Source organism: Chenopodium album, chromosome 1, assembly GCF_948465745.1.
Source record: "Chenopodium album chromosome 1, dcCheAlbu1.1, whole genome shotgun sequence".
Taxonomy (NCBI): Eukaryota; Viridiplantae; Streptophyta; class Magnoliopsida; order Caryophyllales; family Amaranthaceae; genus Chenopodium; species Chenopodium album.
This window is the reverse complement of record NC_137834.1, coordinates 16,367,400-16,377,738: the sequence shown is the minus strand read 5'-3', so window position 1 is coordinate 16,377,738 and position 10,339 is coordinate 16,367,400. Positions and strand designations below refer to the sequence as shown.

General features: G+C 37.5%; 1 protein-coding gene across 1 annotated transcript; it reads right to left on the bottom strand.

Annotated features, from left to right (window-relative positions):
• Nucleotides 1-6,030: 6,030 nt before the first annotated feature.
• On the bottom strand, nt 6,031-9,575 carry LOC145628815 (uncharacterized). The gene is made up of 7 exons (XM_081681228.1): nt 9,457-9,575; nt 8,608-9,373; nt 8,454-8,525; nt 8,147-8,356; nt 6,805-7,169; nt 6,522-6,704; nt 6,031-6,429 (listed from the first exon to the last, which is right to left on the bottom strand). Exons 2-7 carry the CDS (start codon nt 8,992-8,994, stop codon nt 6,321-6,323), a joined length of 1,326 nt encoding a protein of 441 aa, XP_081537354.1. The 5' UTR covers nt 8,995-9,373; nt 9,457-9,575; the 3' UTR covers nt 6,031-6,320.
• Between the last annotated feature and the right edge of the window lie 764 nt (nt 9,576-10,339).

Genomic DNA, 10,339 nt, shown 5'->3' with positions numbered 1-10,339 from the left:
CTAGTGGTAGAACTAATGAGGGTGAAGCAATTATATCAACTGTTTTGGAGCAAGTTGAATCTGGAAGAAATCCAATGCCATTAATTGTTGGAGAGACTATGCTTAGTCTTGATGAATTGAAGAGAAATCCAAAAGCACCTTTTCGGGGCTCTCCAGTTTTATCACAGGTAGAAAAATAATATTTTTAATTACAGAAATCAAAAACATATTTTTGTATAGTAATATTAATTTATTTGCATTGAATTTTTTGCAGATATGGCTAATGGAGAGGCAAGAATTAATTAGTCCTCCTGACAATGTTGAAAAATATACTCCAAATTGCTTTGTGAGGCGAAAGAAACGCTTCTCTAAGATGGGGCGCCATTAGTGGAAAAAAGTCTTTACCTCTTACAACTTTGCTATCAAGTGGGTCATCCTTTGGTGGAAAATAGAGAAGATGGTTGGTGTCAACAAGCAACCTTTCTATCGTCTCCCAAGTTTAACCAAGATGACTTTTTATTATCCTTGCAGGGTAAAAAGACAGTACGACCTACTTCAAACAATTCCTTCTGGGGATCTTCGTTGTCCCTATGAATTCCCTGTTACACAAGAAGTAGAGAAATTTGATGCATATTGGAGTGCTAGACCTCTATGGGAAGTGAATACCCAAAAGGTTCCTCCTTCTTTGCCCAATGATGTAAAGAGGTGGCTTCTTAAGAATCCTTTAGAGGACATGAAGAAAAATCAGAGTAAATCCAATGTGAAGAATCTTCTAGGTGAAAAAGTGATTCCTGTTAAGGAACACTTGGTTGAAAAGATTGAATTCAAAACACCTATGATTCCTAAAAAGAAAGACTCTTCAAAAGATAAAGGGAAAAGAAAAGCTTTCACTTTAGAGAAGAAAGTTTGGGTGGAAAAGAAACATGGAATCCATTGGGGATTGGCTCATTGACTAGGGGTCGCCAACACTAGGCGTCTATCCCGAAATCAATAACAATCATCCCACCCATATCACCAACAAAATGTTGGGAGGGCGATTTCATGAGTCAACACGTTGAGTGATTGATTTGTGCGTCGTTTCTTAAGATATGGTACCTTTGGACACCCAAGCCTTTTTGACCTTAGAACGACATTGCGTGAATCTTGACTTATGGCATGCTTATGTGATTATGTGACTATGTGCAACATGTTAGGATAGTCTTCTTTTTTCTCTTTTTAGTTTGGTCTAGGTTCCCAATTACGAAGTTGTCTCTTCGTGATTTAGCATCATATTCAAAGGATAGCAAAAAAGAAAAAAGTTAGAAAAAAAAATCGAATAAAAAAAACGATAACAAAATAAAGCAAAAGCTCGAATTAAAAAAATTCTACGAGCAGGTGGCGCACGCAACTCAATGAGTTGCGCGACCCCTCCCAGCGCAAGTGATTTCGTTGCAAGCGACATCCGCGCGCAACTGAGTATTTTGCGCGCGCCCACTGGACGAGTCAATTTTGATTTCTCAAAAAACAAATTGACTCGTCCGAACAGTATCTTCATTGAAGAATTGTTAAGGGCGATGTTATCCGTTTTAATATATTTTGCATCTTTCTCTTTTGTTTTTTCCTTTTTAAACAAGCGTATCGATTCACTTATCCTTTAGTACTCCTTTAAGGCCAGTTTTCAAGCTTGGGAAAGACGACCCCCGGGCACTCGCATTCTACGTTTACCACCCAAAGATCAACCCCTTTCAAACCACTTTTATTCGACAACTAATCCTAGTCCAACAACAATGCCAACCATCGAAGAACATTAACAAGAGATTCTTCGTTTGAGAGAGGAAAAGGCTCAAGAGGCCGAGGAAAGAAGAATTAAGAAAAAAGAAAATGCTGAAAAGAAAAAAGATGAAACTTTAGCCTTACAAGAAAATATGGAACAATTATCCATCAAAGAAAAGTCGTTGGAGAAGATAGTTCTTTGTTCTACAATGGGGAACAAGTACTTTGACGTAGAAAATTTTGCTCCTTCCCCAGGAATTGCTTTACCGGAAAAGTTCATAGCTACGGACTTGCCAATATTTAAGGTGACCAATAATCCACAAAATCATTTAATGTGTTTTACTGGCTCTATGGCTTTAAAGGGAGTTGATCCTAAGCTTTACGCTTTGATTTTCCCTTTATCCATAGACCCAACCGCGAGAGAGTGGTACTATGGGCTAGATCCGAAATTCAAGGCAACATGGGAAGATGTAGTTTCGGCTTTCATCACCCAATATGAGAGTAACGTAGAGTTTAAGTCAACTTTACCTGAACTTGAGATGCTTAAGAAAGGCGACAATGAAGGTTTCCTTGCTTTCTATGGTAGATGGCGAGAAAAGGCGGCCCACCTTGCCTAAAGGCCTCCTGAACTCGAGTTAGTACAAAAATTCATTGACAACTGTCATGAAAAGTACAACAAACATCTACATTGCCTTGGTCAAGCCACTTTTCAAAAGGTCTATTCTGTGGCTACTAGGATTGAAGATGATCTTGCTAAAGAAAAAGCGAACAAACCTCATCATCATCATCAACCTAAGAATAACTACAAGAATGGGAATGATAATGCATCATCCTTTATTGACGTATTTGCGACTTCCCCACAATACAATAACACAAATCGATATGATGATCCTAGAAAAAGATGGACAAAAGAAAGAAAATTTACTCCATTTCCTATAAGCTATAGAGAATTGTTAGAAAAATTAAACGAAAAAGGCTTACTTACGCAAACAGGGCCAACACCACCCACTCCACCAGAAAGAAGATTTCCTCAATGGAATGGTAGTGCTTATTGTGCTTATCATAGAGGCGTTGGACATGATACTAAACGTTGCTATGTTTTAAAGCACAAAATACATGATTTAGTAGACGATGGGAGAATTCCCACGCCTAAACCTAACAATAATGCATCCCCCTTAGGGGTGTTTGACATCGATGAGGACCATATGGGAAGTGATACATTCAATCCTATGAACTATATCACACCTATAGGAGAACCTCTATCCACAATACTTAGAGGGGCAACTAATGAAGTATGTGGACTATGGGACGACGACTTTCAAGACGTATATGTCTCTAAGTATGCCGCCGTCCCACCTCCATCTTGTTTACAAAATGAAACAAATGGAGCGCTTAATTGGGATCATTTCTTATGGAAGTCGCAAGACTTATCGAATCTCTCCTTGGATGAACAATGGCTCAAGCACAACTCATGTAACATATTGAAATGGAGGCATATCCAAAGCCTCTAGAAGAAAGTTGGTTTGTGAGTCCTACAACTAACCCAAACGAGATAGATCATTTAACTCGTTTTGGGCGAGTCTATCAAGCACCACCACCAAATGGATCTTCGACCACACAAAATCAAACTCATGGTCAAGTACAAAATCCAATACCACCTCCACTTGAGGTTGAAGATCCATTGGTCAAACAACTTCGCCAATCCAAGGTGAATGTTAGCATTTGGGAACTCCTAAGTACTTCTAAAGAACATAGGAATTCTCTCATGAACGCTCTAACGGCTTTGTCTTTAAGCACAGACACAACCCCTCAGGATCTCGTTAGCTTGCTTACTAGTGAGAAATCCGACAAATAAATCATTTTCACTAATGATGATTTTCCTTCAAAAGACACTACCCACAACTATGAATTATACTTAACTATGGGATGCAAGGGATACAATATCCCTCTAACTTTGGTAGACAATGGGTCAGCTGTAAATGTATGCCCAGTACGAACGACAAAATACTTAGGCCTAAATCCAGAAAACACTAGTAGAAAAAACGCATTAGGCAGCGGTTCAAACCCGGTCTAAGGCACCGGTTTGAAACGCTGCCTATTTGAGGGGTGCCAAAAACCCCCTATTTGGCACCGGTTCAAAACCGGTGCCATAGGGTGAAATAGGCACCGGTTAACCGGTGCCTAATACTGCTCTCCCGCCATTTTTTTTTTTGGGTGGTGGATAGTTTAGGCACCGGTTCCTGCCTAACCGGTGCCTTTTGTATATATTTTTTTTTTTCGTTTTTTTTTTTCCATCGTGCAATAATATTTTTTTAAAAAAACCTGCAATAGTAATACCCTGTAATTCCAGCAATTATATTAAATATAATAATTAATAATTTTATTATTATAATAACTAATAATAATATTATTAATTATTATATACAAAAATAATATTAGATACAAGAATTCAATTATATATATATATATAAAGATATAAATATTCCCAAACGCAATACAAAAAAAAAAAAAAAAGTTGCTTACATATATACAAATAATAGTAAGTACACATATATAATGAATAATAAGTTATATATATTTCAAAAGTTAACATAAATAATTTACAATTACAATGCATGCCATTTACATGTTGAAGGTGATGAAAGACGCCAACATGTCACGAACTTCATTAAGCTCCTTGATTGTCAACGGACCATCCATTTGGACCTTGCAAAACTTGAAATACAAAAACATTATTTTAAAAATAATTAATTAGGCAAAAAATATGTATTTAATCAAATATTACCTATACGACTTCTATATAGCCCATTTACTATATTACTTATCAAATGAACTATTTCTTTCTCATAACATTTCAATATTGGATAGTTGTATGTGTGTAAGCCCTAAAATTGTATAGGAGAGCATTTTATTAAGGTTTATGACGGTTTTTACCCAAAATGGCCCGAATATGGCCTATATGACCTTACTTTGCCCATTTCCTACATTTCTTATTAAATTAACTTTATTTATCTCATAACATGTCAATATTATCTAGTTATAGGTGTATAAGGAAAGAAATCACATCAAAAAAGCATATTAACACAAAATGGCCCTAATATGGCCCATATTACTTCTATTCAACCCATTTTCTACCTTTCTTGTGAAATAGCCTTTTTATTTCTCATAACATGTCATTGTTGGATAATATTAGGTGTCTAAGGCTAGAAATCACATCAATATAGCATTTCAAGAAGTTTAACAACGCATTTTACTCAACATGGCCCAAATAGGGCTTATATGACTTCTATGTAGCCCATTTTCTACATTACTTATCAAATGAACTATTTCTTTCTCATAACATGTCAATGTTGGGTAGTTGTATGTGTGTAAGCCCTAAAATTGTATAGGAGAGCATTTTATTAAGGTTTATGACGGTTTTTACCCAAAATGGCCCGAATATGGCCTATATGACCTTACTTTGCCCATTTCCTACATTTCTTATTAAATGAAATTTATTTATCTCATAACATGTCAATATTATCTAGTTATAGGTGTATAAGGAAAGAAATCACATCAAAAGAGCATATTAACACAAAATGGCCCTAATATGGCCCATATGACTTCTATTCAACCCATTTTCTACCTTTCTTGTGAAATAGCCTTTTTGTTTCTCATAACATGTCATTGTTGGATAATATTAGGTGTCTAAGGCTAGAAATCACATCAATATAGCATTTCAAGAAGTTTAACAACGCATTTTACTCAACATGGCCCAAATAGGGCTTATATGACTTCTATGTAGCCTAGCCATTTTCTACATTACTTATCAAATGAACTATTTCTTTCTCATAACATGTCAATGTTGGGTAGTTGTATGTGTGTAAGCCCTAAAATTATATAGGAGAGCATTTTATTAAGGTTTATGACGGTTTTTACCCAAAATGGCCCGAATATGGCCTATATGACCTTACTTTGCCCATTTCCTACATTTCTTATTAAATGAACTTTATTTATCTCATAACATGTCAATATTATCTAGTTATAGGTGTATAAGGAAAGAAATCACATCAAAAGAGCATATTAACACAAAATGGCCCTAATATGGCCCATATGACTTCTATTCAACCCATTTTCTACCTTTCTTGTGAAATAGCCTTTTTGTTTCTCATAACATGTCATTGTTGGATAATAGGTGTCTAAGGCTAGAAATCACATCAATATAGCATTTCAAGAAATTTTAGGACTTACCTCATCAAGCTGTTGAGTGTCCGTACAATGAGTCACAATGTCAAGCATGAATCTCATCACATACAAAGCACAATCAAGTCCATTCTCTTGTTGTGCGCACTAGCATATGACAAACAAATCACATCAGTGAAACATGCAAAGGAAATGAGCAAATATTTACTACCATAGATTTTCAAGATAATCACAATAATATCATGTAAATTACCAACGGTGTCTTCCATGTTGGACCCTTTGGAGCACGACAATGTAGCTTCTTCATAACACTGTAGTATAAAAAATACAATCAAATTTGATTAGTCGTATGATTACTAAATTAGTTATTATTAGCAATAATCATCACTATAGGTTGCTATATATATTTACTTTTGCAATATAGACTTCACGAGCCACTTCTCCGATGATCGAGCTGAATCAAGGTGATAAATTGTGTTAGTGGAATTACAAATCACCATGAGGCTCCAATGCTCCCTACATAAGTTCACAATAGACAAGGTAATTAATATTTAGGAGTCAACATATAATGAGGCCAAATCGATTGAATTTGACATGGTAAGTCATACTCTCTATAACATGGGGCGAATATGAACTTGTCTCCCGCACGCGTTGATTCCCTTATACTCTGTTCAACATAGTACAACACGTCATGGGGGTTGCCTATGATTTTAGTAGTGGATAACTGCTCGGGGCATAACCACCCAACTTTACACGGAGAATCAGTGTCAGTTAAGTGCTCCTGTAGTGCTCTGCGTGCATGAACATTGATTAATTTATCAGATGTAGGATAATCAACATCAATTTGAATAACTTGAAAAAAGTATGAACTTTATGTAGGCATTGAAGTACCTCATGAATGTTTGAATGAGGGAAATGTTAAGCTTTGCACCACGTAGAAATTCCTTCACATCTTCTTTGCTGATCCATGCAATTGCATCCTCATCATAGTGGAACATTGCCTTAGGAAGTGCAACTTCCATGGGATCGACCAAATGACAAGCACGGTTGTGAAGAAAGGTCATGTCAGTAGAGAGCGATTGAAGAACAATGTCTTCAACAATTGGAGTAGGTGGCATGGGTGAACCTTTCGAAGAGTGCAACTTCGACGCTTGTTCACTCTTGGACTGTTGTTCACTAAGCTTCTTCTTAGGTTGATCAATTCTTTTAGGCTTCTCCACCCTCTTTCTCTTTGAAGTTTTGCTTCCATTGGAAATCTGAAATAGTTTGAGAAATAATAAGTTTCAACTCACAATCACTTATAATAGGCAAGTGAGTAGCCATTTCGGGTCAAAATGGCTTTTTTTTATGAATTTGACCCAAAAACTTAGAACTTGGCGATTTTTATGTAATTTCAAATGACAAACACTTATAAATATGTGATTATGAGTTGTTTTGAGATGCAAGGAGTTTATAAGTTGAGAAATGAAGAAAATAGGCAAGTGAGTAGCCATTTCGGGTCAAAATGGCTTTTTTTTATGAATTTGACCCAAAAACTTAGAACTTGGCGATTTTTATGTAATTTCAAATGACAAACACTTATAAATATGTGATTATGAGTTGTTTTGAGATGCAAGGAGTTTATAAGTTGAGAAATGAAGAAAATAGGCAAGTGAGTAGCCATTTCGGGTCAAAATGGCTTTTTTTTATGAATTTGACCCAAAAATTTAGAACTTGGCGATTTTTATGTAATTTCAAATGACAAACACTTATAAATATGTGATTATGAGTTGTTTTGAGATGCAAGGAGTTTATAAGTTGAGAAATGAAGAAAATAGGCAAGTGAGTAGCCATTTCGGGTCAAAATGGCTTTTTTTTATGAATTTGACCCAAAAACTTAGAACTTGGCGATTTTTATGTAATTTCAAATGACAAACACTTATAAATATGTGATTATGAGTTGTTTTGAGATGCAAGGAGTTTATAAGTTGAGAAATGAAGAAAATAGGCAAGTGAGTAGCCATTTCGGGTCAAAATGGCTTTTTTTTTATGAATTTGACCCAAAAACTTAGAACTTGGCGATTTTTATGTAATTTCAAATGACAAACACTTATAAATATGTGATTATGAGTTGTTTTGAGATGCAAGTAGTTTAAAAGTTGAGAAATGAAGAAAATAGTCAAGTGAGTAGCTAATTTACCTCCTTATTAATCAACTTCACCCATGCACGTGGCCAATCAACGAAGCTACCTACAACTTGCCAAAGTGCTGTTATCTCAACCTCCTCTATCGGTACGGGTAGTGGGATGTCTTCGAACCCCGCAACCACTGAATCGATCCCAACCGAGTAATGATGTGGCCCCGCCGTAGCACCCGTCGTCGGTTGGGCACTACCATACGCCACCAAACTCAACACGGTACTATTTGCATGCCCCGGGGCTAGAAGTGCACACCGGGTGTCTTCCTACACAAGTAAATATATAAAAAGAAGATAGTTAAGTAGGACTTTTACAACAGCATAGATATAACAAAATTCATTAAGGTAGAGGGTTACAAATTACCTGTAACTCTGGAAATTCATGCGGTGTTGGATTTTCAAGCTCCCTCGAGTCCGCATGTGTAGGAGTAGGAACCTACAACAGTACATCAATCATTGCACCTAAAATCTCAATTAACTCGGTATTTTAAAACTTTTAATAACCCAGTTGATTTTACCTGAGGTGACACATCTTCACCACGTATCTCATCTCCTCCATGTCTATCACCTTCTCCTTGTCCTTTTGGTTCAGAACATGAGTCGACCGGGGTACGAGTGAGAAACGGCAAAGTCGGTAAGTTCATCAGCTTCGCCCAAGCATTCAATTCACCAACTATCTCGTTGCGTACTTGTTCCTTAATTGATGCCACCTTGGCATCCAACTCCCCCGGTGAGTTAACACTGGCTCGAGATGTACCCGATTTTGTGTATTCGGGACCCATCACCTTATTCCATCCAAGCAATGACCCTCCCGAACCTACTACTCGTCCTGGATGGTATGGCCTTCCCAAAGCCATGGTGAAAGGGTCATTCTCAATACTTGGTTCAAATTTGCCCTCCACCATCTCTTGAGTGTGCTCAAGCTATAGCATAAGGAAAAATGAGGTCAGTAAAACAGTTAATGGTTAGATGCAAAAGTGACTTAATTTCAACAATTCATAGGTAACTTACTAGCTTATCCGCCAGTTTTTTGGCTTCCGGACCCTTGATGAACCATTTTCCGGTTTTCTTATCAAACGAATGGAGAGAACAAAAGAAATCACCGGCACGACTCACCAAGGTAGTGATCGTGGAACTAGAGGGTTCCTTCGATGCCACTAGAAGCGCTTTAGGGTATAAACCCGAAGCGGCCCACTCAGGTCTCTTTTCAGCAAAAGTCTTAGGACCCATACGATGGACGTATTCCTTCTTTTCTGCATTCGCTTGATTTTGCTCTCGAAGTTCCTACAAAACAAAAAATGTTAGTCTCATTAATACAAAAAGTGTCAAGCTATTATTCAATTGACATCAGATTTACACAAACTTACAATGGCTTTCTTTTGACTCTTCATTCTAACGAACTCTTCCCAATCATCTTTTGACACGGTCGGCCATATTTGCCACGGGAGACGGTTATCCTCTTTGGCATTCTTCTTCTTTGTTTGCACCTTCTTCTTCTTATGGATCCACCGATTAGTCAACTTGGTCTTAAAGCCTCTGAATCTTTCCCCTAATAAAGAGACAAACACCCTTTTCTTCTTGGGATCATTAGGAATAGAAAACTGCCTCTGCAAGCACAAATTAAAACCGATTATTGGTTTCTATTTAAAAACAATCATAAGGTTAAGGTATCTTAAATTGTCTAAATGTGCCAAAAACACACTTACCCTTGTATCATCCCAAAATGCTTGAATCAAACCCGGAGGTACTTGCCGCATTACAAGTGTAATGGGGATTTTCCGCGAACATAAGCCAACTTGATTAGCATATTGTCGACGCCATTTGGGCCCGGGTTGGCCTTTGTTGTCATACTCCAAGACCATGGGACCGTCCGGTTTCTTAAAGCTTCTCGTCGGACCCCTTGTTTTTCTTTCAGCCAGTGCCTTTTCCCCCCCTCCACCACCTGTGTTGTTTTCATCTTGTCCTTGGCCTTGACTTTCAGGAGTCGGGTTCTCACCAACAATCTCACGTGCTGTATTTTCAATGGCCGGTGCACGTTCAGCTAACATTTCAAAATCGTCAAGCCTACGCTCGAACTCATCTTGAGCCTGATCCTCTGGCTCACCCAAGTCATCCTCCTTATTCACATCATAAGGAGCATCACTATCATCGGAGTCGTCATCCTCGTACTCGTCCTCATACTCATCATCGTCAATGTCCTCTACCAAACGAGGATCATGATCGTCCGCCATGAGATATAAGCACCTGTCA